General features: G+C 47.8%; 1 protein-coding gene across 2 annotated transcripts in view; it reads left to right on the top strand.

The window, feature by feature from the left end:
- The window catches only part of Rcsd1 (RCSD domain containing 1), a 54,463-nt gene extending 31,046 nt beyond the window's left edge, over positions 1–23,417 (top strand). The window contains exons 2-7 of one of the 2 annotated variants that reach the window (XM_051186163.1): positions 9,241–9,342; positions 10,716–10,805; positions 14,764–14,835; positions 16,791–16,994; positions 17,693–18,382; positions 22,096–23,417. In XM_051186163.1, coding sequence (XP_051042120.1) covers positions 9,241–9,342; positions 10,716–10,805; positions 14,764–14,835; positions 16,791–16,994; positions 17,693–18,382; positions 22,096–22,128 — 1,191 coding nt within the window. In that variant the 3' untranslated portion in view covers positions 22,129–23,417. The remainder of the gene's footprint in view (positions 1–9,240; positions 9,343–10,715; positions 10,806–14,763; positions 14,836–16,790; positions 16,995–17,692; positions 18,383–22,095) is intronic. The other variant, XM_051186164.1, reaches the window with a different exon arrangement.
- Positions 23,418–24,902: the final 1,485 nt, after the last annotated feature.

Genomic DNA, 24,902 nt, shown 5'->3' with positions numbered 1-24,902 from the left:
GTGACCTCAAATTACCTCCAATTGCCAACATCCCCAAGACGAATCGAAATATTCAGCATTGTGGCTGCAGAGATGGCTCAGAGATTAATAGCACATACAACAGCCTGGTGTAGTGGCAGACACCTTTAATCCCAGAACTTGGGAGACAGAGGCAGGTAGATATCTGCATTCAAGGCCAGCCTGGTCCACAGAGTGCGATCCAGGGCAGCCAGGGCCACACAGAGAAACCCTGTCTCAAAAAAACAAACAAATGAGTGCATACAACTCTTGCAGAGGACCCTAGTTTAGTTCCCAATGCCCACATTGGGAGACTCAAACCTGGTTACACTCCAGGAGGGGACCCAACACTCTCTCATGGCCTCTGCAGGCATATGCATTCATATACACACAGGTTTTTAACAACAAAAAGACATCTTCAAAACAAAAAGAAAAACCACTGCTGCCGTGTCTGCCTTGAGACTAAGCAGCTCCTTTAGCATTTCTGTCCACATCAGCGGAGCCCATGTTCCATTCGACAGCATTCACTTAGCACTCCTCATGTACTGAGTGGGCACTAAAGGAATGAGCCTGTCACCCAGGAAACTCATCACAAGCGCTGGCTGTGACAGCTGTGACACGCTATCACTTCCTCTGTGAAGTTGTCCCTGGTGCCTCTTCCCCATGCTTCTGGAACAGGGTAGTGTGTCCCACCCGCATAGAGTGGCCCTTCTCATCATGATATGTTTTATCACCAACCAGGCCTTCAGGTGGACCAGAAGCTCTCTGAGCCCCGACACCTGTAGCTTCCATACTTCACCATTGTTAGGCACACAGCTGGTGCCCCAGCACTCAGTCCCTGAGTGGCAAAGCCCTCTGCTGGTCCTGGCAGCATCCTCATTCCAGGGTTTGGTACCCATTTTATAATCATCTCATCAGCTCCTTTCCCCAGCAACTGACTGAAACAAACTCCTCAGATGTGTCTGCAGCTACCAGGCAGTCTGGGAACAGGAGGATCCTGTAAATGGAGAATGCAGGACACAGGGAAGAGTTCAGGACTATGGCAACAAAGTCTGTTTTCGCTCCATTAGACCCTTTAGGCTGGGGGTTAAGGACTTCCTACCTTTTAAAGTAATAACTTGACAGAGATATAATTGACACACTATACAATTTATGTATTTAAAGTGGGCAATTAGTACTTGCAAGATGGCTGGAGAGGAGGGGGAGCAGGCAAAGGTCTCTAAGCCTGACAACTTGAGTTCAACCCCTGGGACCCACTTAATGGGAGGAAAGAAATGACTCTAATTTCCAACATATAAACTGTGGTACCTGTGTATGAGTGCACAGATGCACACACACACACACACACACACACACACACACACACAGAGTACATAAATAAAATTTAAAAATAAGTGTGGTAGTTCACACCTTTAATCCCAGCACTTTTGAGGGAGAAGCATATGGATCTCTGTGAGATAAAGGCCAGCTTAGTCTACAAAGTGAGTTCCAAGACAGCCCGAGCTATTACAGAGAGAAACCCTGTCTCAAATAAATAAATAAATAAATAAATAAATATTATAGGCAATTAGAACTGGCATGTTGGCTCATGCCTATAATCCCAGCACATGGGAGGCTGAGGTAGGAGGATACATGTTAGTCTGATACCAGCCTATGCTACAGAGTGATACCTTGTCTCATAAGTGTGTGTTGGGGGAGCAACAAAAACAATTTGTAATATATCCACAGATGGGTGAAGCTGTCATCAGTCAACATTAGAGCATTTTCATGCTTTACCCACCTCCGTAGCCATCACTCCAACTTCTATTCTACCATCCGCTCCAGGCAACTGTTAATCTGTTCTCCATGTCTATAAATTTGCCTGCTCTGGACATTTCATACAAATAGAAACAATTGATAAGTGATATTTAGGGCTTCCTTTTGTTTAGTGTAATGTTTGGTATAATTATCTATGTCCCACTTGTATCAATATTTCATTCTCTTTTTTTAAAACATTATTATTGTGTGTGATGGAAGGGACTGTGCATATACTTTGGAGTACATGTGAAGGTCAGAGGACAACCTTGTAGAGCCATCTCTCTCCTCCCACCTCTTCTTATATCTTAGGAGCTGAATTCCCTAAGGTTACCAGGATTGATCTACAACCGTTGTGAGTCATCTCACAAGCTCCTACTTTTTCATTTCCTTTACAGGTGAATGTTATTCCACTGTGCGACAGTGTTGCAATCTACTGCTCCATTCATTGGCTAGTAGACAAGAACCTGATATTTTAATTCAAGTGCTTTGATTGACTTAAGGGTCACATAGCTTAGATGTATGTTTATGATTCCTGTGAAATGTTCCTGAGGATGACAAATGAGTAAAGGATGGATTAAGAGTATCTGCTGTGCACCCACCTTGTGATAAAGTAGCCCATCATAATGGTTGGCACAGGATGTCCCACATGTAAGGGAAGAATGTGGTGTCTTAGTCAGCTGTGCCTTCTGTGCTACACAAGTAATAGAAGAGTAAGTAAGAGAAGATTAGGCCTAACTCTGAACGTTCCTTAGCCCATTCAGGCAAACCTCTAGCCTCATAACCAACATCCAGCAATAGGGAACAATTGCTGAACCATTCCTACATGCCAAGTCCTATTCTAAGCATTTTTAAATGCATAATTCATTAAGTCTTGCCAATGGCTCTATAACATAGTACTATCATAATAATTCCCATTTTACAGATTGGGACCCTGGGGCACAAAGTTTGGTAAGCATTGCATCCAATGTGGCAGTGACTTGGCCTGACTATGGGTATGGAGGGAATGAATAAAGGATAGACACATACCCAGAGAAGCTGGGGACAGGTAGGCTGTGCAGACTCTGATGGAATAGTACCAACAACCACTACAAAGCAAAACCTCAGCATAGAGTTGAGGTGGGGTTTAGCTAGTCTGGGTAGGATGTGTTTTCTAGGGAGCAGTCTCCAGCTGTAAACTTCCAGGATAAGGAAGCCGCAGTTGTAGTTTTTGCAAACACTGATCACACTTTCACAAACACTCACATTGGGCCAGAAGCTTTGCACAATCTTAGCCTGATCCAGAGGGGAAAGGCTCTGTCTATTCCCTATGAGTCAGAGGGTTTGATCCTTGACATGGGCAGCTCATGTCAAACAATACACATTCACTCAGGACTCGGCTGGCTCAGGACTTCGCTGGCTTCCTACAGTTAACATGTAGGGCCACAGAAAGGAAACTGCAGGGCTAGTAGTTGGACTCAGTCGATCTGAAGCCTGACCTGTGCCCCACACAGAGCATGGTAAATCTATCAGTACACCCTGCCTGGAACACAAGGCTCATTCCCAATTGAGTAGGGACTCTGTGGCTATTAGTCTGCTTCTTGCTATCCATGAGAGAAGGGTGGTACAGCCACCAACAATCAGGACACAAGGTACAAACTGTGTTGCAGCAAAGGCTGATTGATAGTAATAACTTCACTTACAAAATGGGAAAATAAGGGAATGCTAGTCTGCTTTCCATTGCCATATCAACAAACACCCAAGTTAAGTCAACTTTAAAGTAGGACAGGTCTGTTTAGGTGTGCTATTTCTGAGTTTACAGAGCCAATTGGCCTTGTTGCTTTGGGCCTGTGGTAGCGTGATACCTCATGGGGGAGTGTACAGTAGAGGGGACTTGATCACCTCATGGCAGCTAGGATGCAAAGAGAGAGGAGAGGTCAGGGTCACAACATCCCCTGCTAGGGCATGTCCCCAGTGACTTAATGCCCTAACACTAGACCCGACTTCTCCAAACACCTGCCTTTGGACTCGTTCCCATTCTCACCCACCTTCCATAAGCAGCCTCTTCATGTGTAACCACTCACTCTGTCAGAATGGAAAACAAACTGCTTGTGATGGTGTATCCACAGGGGCGGCCCCACACTCACTCTGACCAATCCCTTACTTCCCCATCCAACTCTGGTGCCCAGATTGTCTCCACCTCATTTATCCCTGTTGTCCCTCATGCTGTTCCTGTCTGTGATTCTGCTCAGGACACCTTCCCTCCCTGTCTCTTCCCTGCATGGGATTTAACAGAGATACTCCTTTCTCAGAGATATCTCTCCACATCCTCACAGAAAAGATGGCCTGCTTTGCCTCTGCCACATCCCTTAATAATCCTGTATCACCTTGCTGTTGATCTATTCGAGTCTTTCTTGTTGTTTTCTCTCACATGAGTAGAAATTCTGGAAGGGCAACAGTCTGCCTTGTTCACTGTTATACTAAAGCCTAGAATAGGGTCTGTGATGAGAGGAGACAGAGACACACCCTCCAGTGAAGGGGTAGGGTTAGTGGGGCCGGCCAGCAGTGTGGGAAGAGCTGACATTCCAGAACCCAGGACGTTCCCAGGCCATCACTTAACAGAAAGTTACTCTGCAGAGTGTATAGTTCCCATTTTCTCCTCTAGAAGAGGTAAAAGTCAGACAGTCTGTCACTGCTCTAAGAACAGTACCCACAGAAGCAGGCAGGATAAGTGGACCTGCCTAATCTGATCCAGTAGCCTCTCCATCATCCCAGGATGGCAATGAGGGAAACGTTGGGATAAACAGGACAGTTAGGAACAAAGAGAACATCCCAAGATGCCACTCTGATCCTTCCCAAGTGACGGTCAAGCAGCTTCGTAAGGGATGGAAACTCTTCCTAGGAGATAGCCTTGTCTTAAGGCCCTTTTCCTTTCTGGAGGACCAAAGCAGCAAGCATCTTTTATGTCTCTGAAGCTCTGGGTTCACTGTTCTAATGAGCAAGAAACCTTCTTATTGGATAAGAGGAAAAGATCCCCCACCCTCAGGCACAGACCTCTCATTGCCACGCATGATCAGGTTTCTCAATATACTTTGTTTCCCTAAACTGTGGCGCAGAGACTGTTAGGCACTTCAACTTTGGAACAACAGGGAGGGTGGAAAAGCAGGGCAGAGCCAGAGGGGTAACAGGGCCTTCTTCTGGCCCTTATACAACGGTTCTACTATTCGGATGGTCAGCAGCTCCAAATTGTATTTACTCGGCATGGCAACGGCATCCAGGAAGTTCCACACAGTCTAGACACAGGCTCCTCAGTTCTCAGAAAATCCCACAGACATGGAAAGAAAACACCACAGGTGATTTTGTCCTGGCCTCAGCAGAGTCAGACATTCTTGAAACTGTGGTCTCAAAGGTAGCTGGCAGAGCCAGGCTTGCTTGGTGGCAGGAAGGGTGTGGCAAGCAAGATTCAGGCCCAGAAGAATGTCGTGGAGGCTGGGGCTGCAACTGGGTGTGGTCCGCAGGGTGAGTTAAGGGTGTCGATGACTGTAGGAGCAGGTGCCCAGGTCCTACACTGGCAGATAGGGCTGAATGAGAGGGGAACGAAGGAAACAAACTCTGATGAGCACATTCCACACTTTAGGCCTAGCGCTAAGTACTTAATGAGCCAGAAGAAAAAAAGATATTTATTCAGGGAGGCTGAGGGTCTTGGGACTGCCTAGAAGGAAGTAGAAACATTGAAGTACTTTTTTGTTTTGTTTCAAGACAGGGTTTCCCTGTGCAGCCCTGGCTGACCTGGCACTCATTTTATATACCAGGCTGGCCTCAGACACACAGAGATCCACCTGCCTCTGCTTCCCCAGTGCTGGGTTTAAAGGCATGTGCCACCACTGCCCTACTGAAGTCTATCTTAGAACCAAGAATACATGGGTTGCAGACATTTCTCAGTTAGTAGAATGCTTGCCTAGCATGCACAAAACTCTGGGTTCATGAACAAGGGGAAGCTTATGGACCCCAGTCTGATAGCTGGGAAACCAGCATAGGACCGAGGACCGACCCAGACCCCCCTGAACATGGGTTTCAGTTAGGAGGACTGGGCAGTCTATGGGGCCTCTGATAGTGGACCAGTATTTATCCCTAGTATATGAGTGGACTTTGGGATCCCATTCTACATAGAGGCAAACTCTCTCAGCCTAGACACATCGGGGAGGGCCTAGGCCCTGCTCCAAAGGATATGACAGACTTTGAAGATCCCCCATGAAAGGGCTTACCCTCCCTGGGGAGCAGAAAGGGGATGAGATGGAGGTTGGTGGAGGGGGGGGACCCGGGGAGGACAGGAGGGTGAGGGTGTAAAACAAGCTTGTTTCAAATTTAAATAAAAAAAAAATATCAGGGCTGTTACACAGAGAAACCCTGTCTCAAAAACAGCAATTTGGTTTAAGATCATCTCAGCTACATAGCTCGTTGAAGGGTAGCCTGAGAGTATAGCTGTACTGGTAACCTCAAGGCTCCAGCCAGGGATGGGCTTGCAAGCCATTGCACCCACTGAAGGAACTTTGTGGCTAGGATTGCAATGCAAGATGGAAGTAAGCCACACATGGGCTGAGCCACCAGCCTGAAGATCATGCTTCCTCCATTGCACCTGTGTGACTCGGTGGCTAATAATAATTGTGATATTTACATAATAGCCCTTTTCAGTTCTTTAAGCGCTTTCACAGGATATATTACTTAACTCGGGGCCCTTGCAGGGTGCCAGAGCCAAATAGTCCATGGCTAATTCCATTTGGTTTCTCCTGTGTGTCTTTGGTTAAATGATGGGTGCCTCTGGGTTTCAGGGGGCCCAGCACTTACCTGTCAGTATTCGGAAATTTAGAAAATGAGGTGTTCTGGAGATAGGTGGCAGTGAGAGGCCTTGCCAGTTGAAGAAAACTCAGTACCTAAGGGACTTAGGGAAGCAAACTCTGTATTAGAATCTGCTTTCACCCAACCTGGGAACCCTAAGTGCTTCCAGAAGCCTTCCGGTCCCCTGCTGCTGAGCCCCTTGCCAAGCACATCTTGAGCCGGGAAAATTCCGGTGTTTTTGATCCCTCTGTGGCTCTATTTTTAACTGGAATGTCTCTCACTGCACCGCCATCCTTCAGCGCCTGGAAGCTGAGGTGGGTGCACCGTCAGCAGGGCCAGAGTCATAAATAGCAGTGGACAGCAGCCATGCTGGTGTGTAGCAGGAAGCTAGACAGATGGACAAACGGACCGCTCCACATCTTTGCCGAGGGCAGCTTGACTCACCACCCTCTGTCCCTGAAGCCTTTCTGATGCCCCAGGATATTGAAGTGTGTGTATTTGACCACTGCTCACGTGGCCAATGGGAAGATCAGACAGGGACCAGTCCTGAGCCCATCCAACAGCCTCTTCGGATGGAACATTCAGACTCCCAGGGCTCTCCCAGCAACATCTGGCATCTTGAATAGAGGTGAATCATTTGAAATTCTCCTTGAAGTCAATGTTAGTGTTTAGTGACTCAGCAACAGGAGTGAAGTGCCTGACTTTGGCCCCAGAACAGTCATTCATTCACATCAGCAGGCCTGAGGGGCCATTCATTCTTTCCTACCTCTGCACAAGTTTCCTTTCCAACCAGCTGTTTACTCCAGGTGATTGCTGGGAGGTAGCAGGGGCCAAATCAAAACACTTGGAGACAACTTTAGTACCAAAAGGAGGATGGTGAAAGAGTCTGTGCACAGGGATGTAAGCGGCGTGGTGATGTATGTCTACTGCTGGAGTGGGGCATGAGCCAGCTCAGACGCCATGATACCCACGGAGGAGAGGCAGAGGTGGGATCTCTCAAACTGCTACCCACGTCCTTCTAAGGCAAAGGGAGAGGGAAGAAATGTCACCATCATGGTGACAAAAAACAAAACAAAACAAAAGCCTAATAGCTGGAGGATGGAGTATACCCACCAAGAGGTGGGACCAGTGAGTCAATAGTTAAGGATGTTTGCCACCAAGCCTGACAACCTGAGTTCAATTCCTGGGACACGTGGTGGTGGTAGTGGGGGGGGGGAGGGGACACACACGGACTCTTGCAAGGAGCAGGCAGAGTGAGGGGGCTGTGGGAACTCAACCACAGACTTGATCCATCTCTCGTTGCTTCAGCAGTCCGTGTTTGGCAGGGCGGTGCCAGTGTGTCTCTCATTAGGCTGTCTGAGTCTGGTGACTATTTAATGGCTGTGGGGGTTGGGAGGGACAAGGAGCAGGGTTGTTGTAATTACGACTGGCTATGGGTCCAGCTTACAGTTATGCAAGTTGTTCTCTGACCTACACACACACACACACACACACACACACACACCACAAGAAGCTGGCTATAGTGGTGCATGCCTATAATCCCAACAGTCAAGGAAGAAAAGGTAGAAAGGTCATGAGTTCAAGGTCAGTTTAGTTTACAGAACAAGAGTCTGTATCAGAGAGGGAGAGAAAGTAAATCCAAAACCAGGTCATTATGTGCACCGTGTGTATGCAGCAGAAAAGGTGCCATTTCCAAGGCCAGTAACCCACCCTCTGTGTCATGGTGACAAGTGGCACACGGGATGGACTATGCCCTTCAGGCATCTTGGCCTGGAACATCAATAAACTAATGGCCAGGACTGAAGGCTGGACCCGTAGCCAGTCATAACAACAACCCGTTTCTTGTGGCCCCCCACACCCACAGCCATTATATAGATTCAGTTGCCAAACCCAGAGCAGCCTAATGAGTCACACTGGCACCACCCCTGCCAAGGCTGGACCACTGAAGCAGTGAGGGGTGGAGCAGGTCTCTGAGCCCCAGGGACCCCTTTCTCACCCTGTCTGCTAATGCCTCGTGCCATTAATTGACTGAATAAATGGTCACTATTACCCAAGGCATTCACTTAAGTAGGAAAACCAAAATCACGTACATTTGGATGTGAAAATTCTAGAAAGGGCAAGTGCTCTCTCTCTCTCTCTGTTTCCTACAGACAGACACCCTGGCTCCAAATGCATTTGCCACCCCACTGCACCCCCAATTTTCAGAGTCATTACACAGGGGAAGGAGTTTGCAGACTGTTGTTGACACTTCCTGTGTCTGGCGGGTCTTTGCAGAGTGAGAGACCCTGTCCTGACTGCTTGCCATCCCTCAGCTCCTGTCTAGGACAGGGCTTTGTTTTTCTTGTCCCCAGGGGCACACCCAAAACCCCAATACATTGTAGGTACTCACTAAATGTAAATGACTGAATTGTGTGTGTGTGTGTGTGTGTGTGTGTGTGTGTGTGTGTGTGTGTAGCTGTTTTTAATCTTGAACTTGGATATAGGAACAAGTTGCAAACTACTGTTAAAAATATCTCGTCACAGAATTCCTGATGGACCCGCAAAAACAGGTGCCTTTCATGGCATGCCATGTGATCCTCCGAAGAGTAGAGTATGCATTCACTGACTAACGTTTGCCTCTCCTTTGTTTGCCAGGAAAGATCAGCAGAGAGCAACTCCAATGTGGACAGTTCAGCACAGCCTTCCGTGGCCCAGCTGGCTGGGCGGTTTCGGGAGCAAGCAGCTATGGCCAGGGAGGTAAGTCTGGAGGCGTGGTGCATCCTCTTCCGGGAGGGGAATGGAAGAAGGGGAAGCCTGGTAGGCCCTGAGAAGGAAGAGGGCAGGAGGAACCTTGGCAATTACCAAATTAGGAAGAGAAGCCGGAGAGGGTCCCTCTGAATGTGAGGAATGTGCCACCACTGGCTTGAGCTTGGGCAGAATCCTTCCCTACAGAGTTAGGCTCCCACTGTGGAGGGGTGAAAATCAGGCAGAGTGTGGGCCCCCTTTCATCTTGAGCTTCCACACACAGAGATGGGTGCTGTACCCCCGTGTCCAGCCTGGATGGGTTCAGAGTAAAGAACTCCTCCTCCCCACACCCAGCGCCTGCTTCTAGCCTAGGAAGCAGGATATACGCAAGGCTGCATCAGATCCAGAACTGGGGATTTGGAAGGAAGAACATTCCAAAAGAAAACTAGGAATGTAGGACCAAAGGATTCTAGAAGAATCCTGCGGAAGGGGGGGGGGGGGGGATAAAGTGTTATGACTTTGGACAGTTGGATTAGATTGTCTCAGTCATGTAGTGTGTGGCTCCCATTAGAACTGAGCTGAGTCTGGGCGTTGGTGTGCACACCTTTAATCCCAGCACTCAAGAGGCAGAGGCAGGCGTATCTCTGTGAGTTCGAGACCAGTCTGGTCTACAGAGTGAGTTCCAGGACTGCTAGAGCTACGCAGAGAAACTCTGTCTCAGAAAACAAAAGCAACACAAAACAAAACAAAAGAGTAAGCTGAGGCAGGGCGGAGCTGGTGGTGAGCGCCTAGGATAGGGCTACAGTGTTAGATGAAGGTGGACCAATACTTGAAGGTCATCCCGGGTGCATAAGCACTGCAAGGCTAGGTCTCTGTCAAACAGCAACAAAAAAGGAAGGGAGAATTCCCCCCCCCACCCCCGTGGAAAGGGTCTACCATGGCCCCACGGGTCGGCTGGGGTCGGCTGTGACAGCGCAGCTGCCTTGTTCTTTTTCATACATAATTTTGCACTTTTCTCAATTAAAAATAAAATCGACCCATGGTATCTAGACAGAGGAATGCTCCAAAGGACAAAGGAGGTGGCATTGATCTAAGGGACTGGTTCTGACTCACAGCCACAAAGGCAAACTGTGGATGTCATCTTGAGAGGCTGGCTCGGGTCCGGGGACCTCAAGTACAAGAGGACGTTAGCACTGAACAGGAAGGGGAAGGAGACAATTCCTTCAGCAGGAGGACAGTCCGGAGACAGCCATCCATCACGATCCTTCTCCTCTAGCCATCCCTAACTATTCCTAACACAGGTTTCCAATCCTTCCTCTTCCTCCCTATTGCATGATTCACTGCCTCTCTCTTTCTCTCTGTGTCGTCTGTCACTCCCCCTCTAGACACCAGCCAGTAAACCAACAAGAAGGAAACCGCCCTGCTCCCTCCCCCTGTTCCCCCCCAAGGTAGAGCTGGGCCAGAATGGTGAGGAGGTAAGTGCTACCCTGGGATCAGAGATGCTGCTGTGGGGTTTCCTCCTCGCAGGAGGAGCCACAAACATCACACGTTTAGCCCTTGACATCTGCTCAAGGGTCTCTCCATCTCAGATACAAGAATGAGTCTCCCTAGGTCCTTCCTGGATCTTTTACCTTGGAGGCTGGCTTTCTCCAGTCTCTTACACCAAGAGCCATGGTTCAATCTTAGAGAAATGGTGGCAGAAGGGGTGTGGAAGGGGTAACAGAGGCTGCGCTGTTAGAAGCAGAACTATAATGCTACAGAAGTTCATGGTCTCTGCATACCCTTGAAAAGGCTGCCTATTGTTCGGGATCAGTGGAAGACAACCAGAGCACACAGGAGCCCTCCCAGCCCTCAGATATAAATAGCCGGTACTGCCAACAGAATGAAGGCTCTGGTGTCATAGATCATAGCCAGTAATAGAGTCCCAGCCTGCACGTTTGCCCGGTCTTATTTATCTAATTGTAGCTGTTAGAGTGGCTGCTGCAGGCCCCAGCCCAGCAGCCCATGAACTTTTTACTGTGGTCACAGCCATGGCCATGCCAGAAACCAATTTGCACATTGTCTTCAGGCCTGGGAGGCCAAGCCCAAAATAGAGCAAGCAAGTCACATAGCTCAGTTCCCAATTCCCACTTGAGCTCCCTCTTTTCCCCTTCCCTTCTTTCTGGGACCAGCATCCTGATAAAAGGCACCAAATACCCCTGTGAACTCAGGCAGGCCTACATTCTTTCGCCTATGAAGTGAAACGGTCGATGTAGATGAATGGTTTTTCAAGCCTTTTTGTCAACCCAAAGCTTGTAAGTGCATCAAAAAGGAGGACTCAGGCCAGCAAGGTGGCACAGCAGGTAAAGGCACTTACTTGCCACCAAGCCCGATGACCTGAATTCAGTCCCTAGCAACTACATGGTGAAAGGAAAAAAATGACTCCCAAAAGTAAGCCATCCTCTGACCTGGATACACATGCTATGACATGTGTGTGCCACTTACACTCCATTCACACATGCGCGTGCATACACACACACACACACACACACACACACAATAAACAGACAGACAGACAGACAGATGAAATTAAAAAGCAGTGATCTTGGTGCTTGGGATACGGCACAGTGGATAAGAGCACTCATTGCTTTTCCGGAGGACCTGGGTTCGATTCCCAGCACCCATATCACATGATGGTTCACAACTATCTGTAACTCCAGTGCCAGGGAACTTGATGCCTTCCTTTGGCCTTTATGGACAATCAATCATCAAAACACCCATACACATAAAAATTTAGTTAAAAATAAAATTTAAGAAATGTAAAAGGCAGAGAACTCATAGTTCCTCCCAGTCAAGTAGGGGTAAGGTCTGGGGCCCATCTGCTCTGGGAATAACTCCCTCCCCACTGAACAGGGTAGTCCTGTGAGCTGAGAAGTTTAACAAAATGGGTTTTTTTGGTTGGGTCTTCTCAGGCACTAGCATCATGATGCTATGACTTTCATGGTATTCCCAGACAATGCAACCACCACCACCTTCTCTTTACAAAGGTTAACTTCTCCTTGTAGCTCTTCCCTGCTGAGCTTGGCACCTCTGCTGTGGTACAGGGCTGAGGCTGTGGCCATCTGAGGCTGTCCCCTGATAACCTAGGCTTGCCCCTAGAGGAGTAATTCCCCACACTACTTCTTTATTCGTAAGGAACTTACCAGAAGGGGAGGGGGGATGGGGAAGCTTTGCTCATGGGAATAGAAGCAGATGAATTGGGTCAGGTTTGTAGTGATTGGGTTATACGGCTTCATTTCATGGGCTTTATAAGAATAAACTTTCAGCTTTTATCCATGGGGCAAGAAACCTAGAAGTTAAGGCATGCAATGGCCAAGGGGTAGAATGAAGAGGAAGGTGGGGTTTAAACCAACAACCCCTCTGCAGAGAGACACTGTGTGTTCTTACAAACAACACTGCCCACAGGATCAATGACTTCCTCTTTGCCTTGACATTCACAGAGTGGGGTGTCATGGCACACAATCCTAATCCCAGCCTTCAGAGAGTGGCACAGACTGGTCTATATAGCAAGCACCAGGCCATCCTGAACTTCAAAATGAAACCTCTGTCAGAAAAAGTGGGTACAATCTGCCTGGTAGGGCTGGATGGAGGTGTTACATAGCTGTGTAGCCTCCTGGAACCTTGATAGCCTTCAGGTTACCCTAGGTTATTCATGCACAGGGACGGGAAGGGTCGCTTCACTTTTACTTCCTATGCCTTCTGGGTCTGAGATGTGGGTTCAGCCACCAGGATTTCACCTGCTGACTGTAGGCAAAGTGACAGATTACCTTTTCTGAGAGAACCAGATGACTGGATGTTAAAAGGACATGAAAACTACTCCATCTGAAGCTATCATGTACACAAACTCTATATGCCATATTACATTGTTGGAATGTCATATTAATACACATAGACATAAATGTACGAATGTCAAGTTGGTTCATCTCTGAATGTTGTCTTAGCCCCAGCCACTGGCCTGGAGCCCAATTAAATTATAAACTAAATGCTGCCACCTGCTGTCCATCTTGTTAACTGCACTAGAGGTTGTACAGGACTCCCTGGTCAAACCATTAAGAATTAAGAGTTCCACAGTCCATTCACCTCCTGTCTGTGGTCAAGAACCACTGTTAGTTGGATTTCCACTGTCTTCAAAAGGAGTTGGGGGAGTTTATAATATTATCTAAAGTGAGATTTGGAAGGAAAGATTTTTGCTGCAGTTTATGAACCAGTGTCTTCCAAACACAAGACATTCTTTTGTGACGCCCAGAAACTAAGAACCTCCCAGTTAGGGCTCAAGGATAATGATGCCCTAGGAACGTGGCTGGCAGTGGAGACTCACAGAGACAGAGGCAATCTAGAGCTTGAAAGAAAGCCCTCTGCATCCTTTGATATAGCCACAAAATGTTGGCAGAGCGGGCAGCCGTCCGGCCAGCAAAGCTGGAGTCAGGAGGCCGGTCTCTTTGTCCCAGCCTCATTGCAGTGTGCTCCCCCTTAGAACCAGCATCTGAAAAGGCCCCAGATCAGTTGAGTCTTTCTCTCTTCTTCTACAACTAAAATATAATCAGACACCTCAGAATATTAGCAAGAGATGTGCAATATTTTTCCTCTTATGGTTCCAGTACAGTCATGGAGATAGGGAAGGTAACACACATTGGTCCCAAACTATTGGAAAAATGCTTGGCCCTGTCTGTCAACATGAACTTCATCTTCTATTTCTCCACCATCATTTAACCATCATATGACTCGTCAGTTTTGCACAGCAGTGGGAATTTAGCATAAACAAGGATCCAATCTTTTTACAAGTATATAATCCGGAAACAGGAAAGATTCATGGTGCACATTGATCACAAAACTAATTAACAGAGCATACATCGCTGATAGCAGCCACTGACTGTTAGCTAAGGGAAGAGAGTAAATCACATTCAATTTCATGTATCTGAAAAATTAGGTGAATAATCAGTGTATGGGAAAATCATAGTATGTGGACCATGTCATTGGTGGAATTTTCCAAAATATTAAACCAATGAAGGGATTTTAATAATATCTCTGCCTGTGATTTATTGTTCTGTTTTATGACCAGTTTTGCCCCTTGTCTGTGAAATTCCCTCCAATTGTTGATTTGCCTTGTAGAAGGCCATGACGTGAAGGCCTTGATCTCCACATAAGTAGTTTTAACTCCTAATGACCATGAAGTCATTCTTCCTGGGACGGGAGGCGTCCTGTGGTACAAATGTCTGCCCTGACCCCTCAGCTCAAACTCAAGTGGTCTTGCTTGTGGTAAGATGAGGGGGGAAGGAAACAGGAAGCCTGTCTCATCCAGGCACGACGAGGTAAGTGGGTATGCAATGATGGCTTAAGAGACCATCCTCTCTCCTCCCTCTGGCTCACTTGGTTGTTTTTTTACTTGCTCTGTAGAAATCACCATCCAACACCAGCCACCCACCAAAAATCAAGGTGAAGAGCTCACCTCTGATTGAGAAGCTCCAGGTAAGTGTGAAATGCATCCTGCCTAGGACATCTGTGGTCCAGCCCTTCCCTGATACCCATCATATGATATTTACAAAAACCAAAAATAAGAACAAACACGGCCTAGACTTAACAATGCTGTCTTTTAGCTCCTGCATTTTCAGTATTTAATTCTTCCCATGATTTAGTCATATCTGTTTTTGCGCATTCATCCTTAAGACCACATACAGTAAATAGTGGCCATCTTCCTAAACATGTGTGTAGTGCCTTGTAGCCTGAGAGTGCTAACATGACTTGAGTGTCCTCAAGGTCATCAGTCTAGCCTGGGGGGAGTGCTGGGGGGTGGGGCATTGTGAGTGTGGGGTACTAGCTAAGCAATGCATGAGAGTAACCAGGAATCAGCCACAAAAGGCTGTTGGGGGTCAGGCCAACAGTGGGACAAATAGAGGCCCTGAGTCTCAGAAGGGTGGTTAGATTTGCTCAGGATCACATAGCAGCTACAAAGAGAAAGATCCTACATTAAATATAATTGCTTGTGTGGAACTTTCTGTTGCTCTGTCAGCCTTGCCTGCAGGTCACCTCTGTGAGAGGAGAGGTCTTACGTATGATCAGCCCAGTTAGAGCTACTCAACTGCATAGGTTTGGATCTATACAGGCAGGACAGGAAGAAGAGGTGGCCCCTAGATGACCCTAAAAGACTGTGGACCGATGATGCAGCTCAGTTCAGAGTTCAGGGAGCCCAATTCAACTCAAAGTTCAATTCCTAGCACCTCAAAATCTGGATGTGGTGGAGCATGCCTGCGATCCCAGCTCTCTGGAGGTAGAGGCGGGAGGCTCAGAAGTTCAGAGTTATTCCTGGCTGCATAGTGAATTGAAGGCCTGGCTCTGTGAGGCCCTGTCTGGGCTGTTACTACATAATCCTTCCATAGCCGTCTTCCTGCTCTACCATCTGTAAAGTTGATCTGGGGTCTCCCACCTGTTCCTCCTTGGAACATGTGGATGCCCTTAGGCCTTGGTTACCTTTGAGTAACTTTCCCTTTGGTCTCCCATCATACCCACTTTGATCCGGTTCCGATGTATTGAGATGCCCCAGAGGAGAGACACCCAGAAGAGTGCAGTGTCTACTATTGTGCTGTCTCCAAAGACAGAACTCTATTGGGAGGACTCAGGAACAAGCAGGCTGGCCATGAACCACCTTCCTATCAGGAGACCAACACTGAGTGTGTAGAGCGGTTGCAAAGGCAATAGCTGTATGCAGCAGATATTAATAGGCATATACAGCAGATACTAGTAGGCCCGTAATGCTATTGGCCAATGGGAAGATGACATGAGTGCCAAATACTTACTGCAAGAAACTGGGAGCTGAAGGCACTGCTAGCAGTTTCGCTTTGGGCCACTGTGACTACTCACTGAAGCTGTTCCACTTATCATCATCATCGTTGTTGTTGCTGTTGTTAGAGAAGTTCTCAGTATGTAGCCCCAGCTTGCCTAGAACTCACTAATGTAGACCAGACTGACCTCAAACTCACAGAGATCCACCTACCTCTGTGTCCTGAGTGGTGGTGCACACCTTTAATCCCAGCACTCAGGAGGTGGAGGCAGGCAGATCTCCGAGTTCAAGGCCACACTGGTCTACAGAGCCTGTTCCAGGACAGCCAAGGCTACACAGAGAAACCCTGTCTTGAAGAACAAACAAAAAAAACCACTCTGCCTGGCCAGGGCTGCTAGAGTATCATCTATTGAATCGAGTCTACCTCATCCGGATCTGAGCACCCGACAAGGCCGCCTGCTGCGAGGCAGGTAGCGGGATGTGTGGGCAGGCCATGTTTCCACAAGCAGCTGTAGTGTAATGGCAGATAACCGGTTGAGGGAAAAATACACAAAGTTTGCTATTGAGTATCCTCAACCGGCTGGGAGGCCAGTGAAGCCATACCAGAATGAAGCAGAAGCCCTCATCTTCTCCCCTTCCTTGACAGGCCAACTTAGCCTTTGACCCAGCAGCTCTTCTGCCTGGAGCTTCACCCAAAAGTCCTGGACTGAAGGCCATGGTGTCACCATTTCACAGTCCCCCTTCCACACCCAGTAGCCCTGGCATCCGGTCTCAGCCAGGAGAGGCAGAAGAGGTGCCTGTGAGCTTTGACCAGCCCCCGGAAGGTACTCACCTGCCCTCTTACAATAAGGTAAGCACTGTCTCCCTTGTATTATAGTGGTGTGCCCAAGGAAATGACTCAGGGTGTTCGAACTTTTGACTATTATAAAAAGACACCATGTGCCATGTTTGGGGTCATTCTCACTGAACCCAGAGCTCACCAAGTGGCTGGAGTGCTGGCCAGCCAGCTCCAGGGATCTGTTGTCTCAAATCCACAGTTGCCTTTGTTTTTTACAAAAGTGCTAAGACTCCACACTCATGCCCTCACTCTTTCACAGCAATACTCACTGAGCCATCTCCCCAGCTAATGGATGGAAAGCATGTGCATCTTCCTGAAATAAAAATCTGCAGCTTGCCCAATAGTTTTACAATCATCTAGGGCACTGGTCCTCAACCTTCCTAATGTTTCGACCCTTTCCTCGTGTTGTGATCCCCCCCCTCCCACCCATCCCCGATAAAAGAATTTTATTGCTCCTTCATGACTGCAATTCTGCTAGTGTTGTGAATCATAATGTAAATATCTGATATAAAGGATATCTGATGGACAGCCCCTGTGGGGTCCTAACCCACAGGTTGAGAAACACGGCTCAACACTCGATTTAGAACAAACAGCAAATAGCTCTACACCTCCTAGGAAACTTAAGGGCCCTGCAGTGAGTTTGTCCAGTACATACAGTCTGCCTCTTGGCCTTTTTTATTTTCATGATAACAGTCTTTCACATCTTCCAGGTGCGGACTAGAGGCTCAATAAAAAGACGCCCGCCCTCCCGGCGATTCCGACGGTCTCAGTCAGACTGTGGGGACCTTTTAGACTACAGGGCTGTGGAGCCATCTCAGGAAAATGGTGCCGGGGTAGAGAACGGGGATGACGTATTCCCTAGCAAGAGCAAGGCCCCCGGGTCTCCCCCACCCAACCAGGAGGCCACGGGAGACGGAGTGGAGGGAACTCCGGGGTCTGCAGAAAACCCTCCTGGAAAGAGCTTGTGCAACAGCGTGGAGAAGACAGAAGAATGGGTAGCGACCCCAGGTGAGGCCAGTGCAGGAGAGGAGGCTGGAAAGAATCCCGACACAGCTAGCCAGGGCGGCCTGGAGGCCCCGGTGCCACCCCGAACCTGCAGGACAGAAGCTGAGAATGGCTGCGGAAGCCCACAGGAGGGGACAGCCGCTGGAGAGCATACAGACACTGGGAAGGCCACAGAGGGGACAGCCTCTGAGGAGAGTGTGGCAGATGAAGAGGAAAGAGAAGGCACGGAGAAGCCCCCACCAAATTCTCCTGGAAGAGTAGAGGGCACCATTGTCCCAGAGGAGGAGACAAACCAAAAGGAGGGCGCACCTGTGGAGCCAGGCTGCCGCCCAGGGTTCGACAATGCCCCAGGAGAGACCAGCAATGAGATCCAGAATCATCAGGGAGTCTCCACGGTAGGTGGCCCTGACGGATGACACCGCACCATGGCTGGAGCTGCCCCCATTGTCACATGTCCTGTTCCTCCCAGTTTGGTGTTGAATCAGCTCAGCATGCAGAAACAGTCACTGGGCCCCTCTCCTTGTGCTGACTGCACAGAGACTAATGTGGGGCTTGTGTTCTGACTTCCAGCCGACTGGGTCAGCTTCAGGGAGGGCATGGAGAGAGCAGGGCTTGACAACAACTAATGCTGACAGTGTCTACTGGGGGGAGAGGTGCTGTCGGGGTCCCGAGGAGAAAGTCTGTGTAGAGAGCAGGGGTAAGGCATCAGGGATCCTTCCAAGCACAAGTGGCATTGGGTTGGGTCTTTAGAGGAGGCTTTGTGTGACACCCACTTAGCCACAGGCAATGTCCCGTATTACCTGAGAAGGGAAGCAGCTTGGCCCCTGCTGTTCTGCCAGCCCACACACCCTGGACCTCCCCCTCTACTAGTCTGCTCCCACCAGCTCCCAGAAATCCCCCTTAACTCACCTGTCTGCTTTAGGGGAATGTATGGTTCTGTGGAGGCTTGGAAACTCCCCGAGGACAACTGGGCATCTCTCCCCAGCCTGTTATAAACAGTTTCCTCAGCCCTGTTTTCATTTCGTCTTGTCACTGAATCAGCCAACATCAGTGTCCTACCGTGGTAACCTCTTGCCTTTCTGTCATCCTTTTCCTTCTCTCAGTAAGATTTGTTCTCTACACAGCAGCGGGTAGACGGATGTGTCTGTGGCTTGAGGGTGGCTCACTCCAATCTTTGTCGCCATCTCTGTGTGACCTTTGTATCTTTGGGTCTCAGATTTCCTCCTCTTTCTCTATAAGCCGACAGTCTTCAGATGCAGGATGTGCCTTGAAGCCAGTGTGGTGTCATCTTAAGATTCCCTCATCACATCTGCAGCAATCTGCTTTCCAAATCAGATCAAATTTGGTGCAGGAATGGACACACCTCTTTCCCTGGCTCTCCCTCTTCTCTCCCTCCCTCTAGCACTCTGATGTCCCCTTTCTGCAACATACCAGGTTCACTCCCTACCCCGAGCTCTACCTTTGTAGCCCACTCCAACTAGAACAGTCTTCTTTCTGATCCTCATATGGTCACTTCCAACCCATCCTTCAGGTCCCAGCTCAGCTGTCTCTTGTCACTAAAGCCTCTCATGTGACCACTCACTCAAAGAAATCTGCTCCCACTCCACAGCTACTCTCTCCCATAAATCCACTTTGTCATTTTCCTGGGTTTTGGTTGTTGTTTGTTTTTGGTTTTAGACTTATTTATTTTATGTGTATGCATGTTTTGCCTGCATGTATGTAGGTACCACATGTATGCCTAGTGTCTGTGAAGGCTAAAAGAGGGCGTTGGATCCTCTGGAACTGGAGTTAGGGATGGTTATGAACCCCCATGGGGTACTGGAAACCAATCACAGGTCTTCTGCAAGAGCGGTGAAAGGATCTTAACTGCGGAACCATCATCTCTCCAGCTCCTCTTCTCTTACTTTTATTATCTCGTATACTTTTCTTCCAGTATCCCCTCAACACTGTAGAATCTGGAACATGCTAGGTCCTTTAAAACTATGTGTACAGAGAATGAATGATTTTTTTTTTTTTTTTTTTTTTTTTTTTTTTTTTTGGTGCTAATCAATTAGTTCCTGAGTCAAGGTTTTACTCTATAGGTCAGGCTGGCCTGACACTCACTATTAGTCCAGGGAGCTTTGAACTCAAGGAAAGCTCCTGCTTTAGCCTGTTGAAGACTGGGCCACTATGTCCATCTGAATAGATGAAAGTCACTTGACTCCGAACGACAGGACAGCAGGCACAGGAGGACTTGCTGTGCTGTGAATGCCCCTCCCAGGCCCCGGGCCCCATCATACAGACTGAATTAGGGAGAAGAAAGTGTCCCGTGCACTCAGGAAGTACGGCACATTAATACTTCTTTACACTAGATTTGGAATGGACGGTCACTAGGTTCAGAATCTTCTAGAACCTGAAGATTCTAAATCCCCAGATTACAGTAAACGCCCAACCCCTTAGTTCTCTTGGAGTCCAAGTGGTCTCCCAACAGTGTCCCCCACACCTTACTGGCACCTGCCTTCCTGGGAGCCCTTTGGTCTTGCTGACAGCCTCTTCTAGTCCCCAGGAGTCTCAGGTAGAGGATGGCTTTCTGAAGAAAATTCAAGCCAGATTTATAGGGTGGGCTCTCTCTGGTCATCTCTCCAGCTTTAAACTCTGTATTCCTAACCCAGAGAGCCCTGGCCAGGGGAGAGAATGCCTCAGGGACAGCCAGTGGTGCTCCCAGCCAACAGCAGCTCAGATAAAGAAAGAAGACACACTGTGCCCCCCATCACTAAGAGACAAAACTTTAATACTATTTATCCCACCCTCCTGGTTTTAGAAGGGAAGGTACTGTGGGGCTGGAAATTGTCCAAAGTCACCAAGTCCCATCAGGGCTGACAGTTGGGCATGTTCAAGTCTTAAGAATAAACTGTGTATGCAGCACCTCTGTCTATGAGCTTCTGACCCACAAGGGATATTGCTTCCCATCTTCTTTGGTCCCTCTCAAGCCTGGTCCAGACTAGAGTCAGAATGCATCCGAACACTAGGGCAAAGGATTCCCCAGGGGTAGTAGTTAGAGGTGACTTGGAACTTCCACAGGCTCCCATGCCTCTCCTGGTTCTTTCCTGGAGCTGGCAGACACAGGCAGTGTACAACACTAAGTGGTTTCTCACTCCCAATCTAATCCCATTTTGTGCTTTGATCAATAGGAATCAATTAATTGACCAAATAAATTAATTACAGTTGCATCTGTTCAGTGGTCACCTAAGCCCGGATCGTCTTTACTGCCATGAGGGAGACACAGCAGCAGAAACAAGACAGAATAATGGGCTCTGCCTGCCAATAGTACTGTGTGAATGAAGCAGGAAGGATGGAGCGAGGCATTCTCCAAGAGAAAGGGGAATGTGGGGAGGGGGGAGAACTCAGTCAGGAAAGTTCTAGCCATGCAGACATGAGGACCTAAACTCAGATCCTCCACACCATGATTTAAAGGGGGGAGGGGTGACGAAGCAGTGCACGGTGGTACATGCCTTTAGTCCAGCACGTGGGCAGCTGAGGCAGGAGAATCGCTGAGGCTCTTCTGGTCTACATAGCTAGTTCCAGGGCTACACAATGAGACTCTGTCTCAAGGGAAAAAAAAGTAAGCAAACAAGCCAGATGGACAAGAATTTAGTAAGACATCCAGCATCTGCCTCTGACTTCTATACATAGATGTATACATTGCATGAAACTTTATACAACACACACACACACACACACACACACACACACACACCACGGAGCAGGGAAAAGTTACACAGACATTAAACTAAGGGGCTACCTAAAGGATTACCTTCCTTCTCTGTTAGCCCTCACAGTTGATTTGACGCCTCAAACTCTGCTTCCTGGGATTTTAAGTCTCAAATCTACTATTTGCTAGCTGTGTGACCCTAGACAGTCACTTTCCTCTTTCAATGCCTTAATTGTTTCACCAATAACATAGAATTCATGGAATTACCTAACTCCCATGGGTTTTTTTGGGTTTAAATGGTGTGTGAATAAATACATCAGGCACATTGCCTGCTGGCTCACTCCTACTTGATATTTGCCTTATCTCACATCCCCAAGGAGATCTGCTGAGTGTTGGTCTGTCTTCCCCTGTTCACAGGATGACATCCCCATTGAGGATACTCGAATGTGATGAAGAGCTCATGGTGCCAGTGATGAAGCCACTGGAGACATCTCCTTGGAAACGGCAGCATCAATAGTAGCAGCAGTAGAACATGAAGCCACTGCAGACACAGAATGCACTGAGCATGTGCAGTCAGTCCAGGATGCACAGTGTCCCATCCCCTGTAGTCCACAGCAAATGTCTTCATTGGAGATTAGAGTTGAGGGAAGTCAAGTTCTATCAACTTGAGTTTGTGTCATTTGATGGACGTGACTCAAAGTAAAACAGATGTAAAGCAATTGGCTGTGGTGATGACTGCTAGGCATACTGGCCATCCTGTTGATCCCCATCTCTTCCTGTAGCTGACCTCCCAACTAGGCTATGCTTGAACATCTGTAAAGTTACAGCCTTTTTATTGTTCTAAACTTTTTATCGTTGTCGGATGTAACTTAAAACTAATCTTAGGTAGATAAAGAAGATAGTCTTGTGGAAAATAAAGTGCTCTAAGTAACAGAAGACCTGAAAGCATATCAGAGCCCTCAAGACCGTCTTTCTGCTTACTCCAGTGGGGAAAGGGCCAACTGATTAAAAAAACAATGGACTCAAAGAGATATTTATTAAAACATGTAAAAATGTGTTCCTGTCTGTTCCAAGGGTGGGTGCACTTCCTGTCACATAATCTGGCTGATGACAACAAGGGAGGTGACCAGTCCATCTCATCCCATCCATGGTGCAGGAACTTCTGTGGAGAGGCAGGATGTTCAACCGTGCCGGCTCTGCACTCCATTTCCTGCCCTGAAGGTGTAACAGTGTGCCTACGTGATGTTTTGTGCATGGACTGCAGTCTCCTACTTGAACATGGGCTGACCTCTGGGAGGTGCCTTTAGTACCCAGGGTTCAGCTTACTCTCTGAGAGCATCCCTCTTAGCCTCTCTAGGAAGCTTTTATGTGTTTGTTTTTGATTTCTTTCTTTTTTAAAATCTCACCATGTAGCCTTCAACTCACTGTGTAGCCCAGGCTGGTCTTGAACTGCCTCTGCCTCTGAATTGTGGGTATGCATCACCATGCCTGGCTCTCAGTAAGCATTTCTGGAATCCAAACCCAAGTTCTTTTCCTGGACCCATGAGGTGTGAACTGGGGTCTTCAGCCTGTTTTCATCAGGAACTTTTGCTTGGTGTTCTTTCTGGAGATGAAGGAGGGTTTGGAAGGATGGGTATCTGTCTATCCATTCCTCTGCTCACCTCCGCTCCCCTCTTCATGCACTCCTGCTAAAGAAATGTTAACCTAAATAAATGATGGATCTTCAGGGTTGGTCCTTATTCTGAGTTGAGTAATTCTGTGTCTCGGGGTGTAGACCTCCTTCCTATCTTCTAGAGGGGACCATACGAAGTCTGGCTTCAGAACACAGTCTCACAGGCTTAAAAAGGCCAATGTCACTGGCAGCACCCTGAATTTTCTCATCTGGTTTATAGGTTTTCTAATTCCAAAATATTGTTACTATGTGAGATACATTATTTTTCAAAACAAGTTTTAAAATATAAGTGGTAACAAACTTTCGACCTGGTCAAGACTGACAATGTCATGTACATTATAAATGTTGGATTTAAACAGGATTTGGGGAAAAGCATGTCAGGCATTTCTTGATATCTGCATCTTGTCTATTTACTTACTTGCCATCCATCACCAGGGATGTCTGCCCCTTGAAGAACATGTGGTTTTATTTGTGCATCTCAGTGGATTGTTCCTACACTCAAGGGACTGTTTTGTGGTTACAGAGTATGATGACTGTGCTATTTTATGACTGTGTGCAGTGGGAAAGGTGTAAAGCAAGGGCAGGCTGTAAATGTGAACAGAATCTGTGTTCTCCTGAAGGCAGTCAGCATGTAGTAGATGAGAAAGGAGCAACTTTAAAATGTGACATTGTGACATTCGACCACAGGGACATGCTTGATGGAGTCAAGGTACCTTTGTCCATCCCTCTACCCTCCCCCCCAATCTCAGCCACCTATTACTTATGTCATTTGTTCTAGTTTATGAAAACAGCCCCATTCTTCATTACAACTTCATTACTAAGGATCCTCTTGGCAGGGTGTTCCTAAAGGGGATGCTTGCCTGTTCTTCTCTGGCAACTTGAGTTTTTCTGAAGCACCCAAGACTGAGTGCTATACTTCCAGGGTGGCTATCAAGGTGTGGGGTGGTTGAAACAGGTCTCTCTATAGTTCTGGTTGTCCTGGAACTCCATTTGTAGACCAGGCTGGCCTCAAACTCGAGATCCTCCTGCCTCTATCTCCTGAGTGCCAGGATTAAAGACATTCAGTACCATGCCTGCAAACAATATTTGAGTTTTAAAAAGATCTGAAGCTAGGCATGGTGACTCACACCTGTAATCCCTTCAACTGAGAAGGCCAAGGCAGGAAGGTTTCCCAAAGAGTCCGAGGCCAGCCTGGACAGGCCAGGAAGATCTTGTTCCATTTGGATTTCTTTAAAGGTTCAAAAGGAAACAGATTCTTCCACAGTGACAAACTCAAGATTTAGACATCCTTCGTGGCTTTTTTAGTTCAACTTGAATTTCAAACTGCATCCTTCCTACAGAAAGGGGGAGGAGGAAGAGACCTGCCCACATTAGAAGATCCTGCTTGTTCTGGTTTGCTTTTCTGTGCTAAAACATTCTGAGTAACTTGGGGAGGAAGGGTTTGTTTGGCTTTCACTTCAGGGTCACAGACCACCAGTGAAGGAAGTCACAGCAGGAACTCAAGCAGGAACTGATACATACATCACAGAGAAAGGCTGCTTTCTGGCTCCCT

The sequence above is a fragment of the Phodopus roborovskii genome, unplaced genomic scaffold (genome assembly GCF_943737965.1).
Source record: "Phodopus roborovskii unplaced genomic scaffold, PHOROB, whole genome shotgun sequence".
In the NCBI taxonomy this organism is placed as follows: Eukaryota; Metazoa; Chordata; class Mammalia; order Rodentia; family Cricetidae; genus Phodopus; species Phodopus roborovskii.
This window is presented reverse-complemented; position numbering and strand designations above follow the sequence as displayed.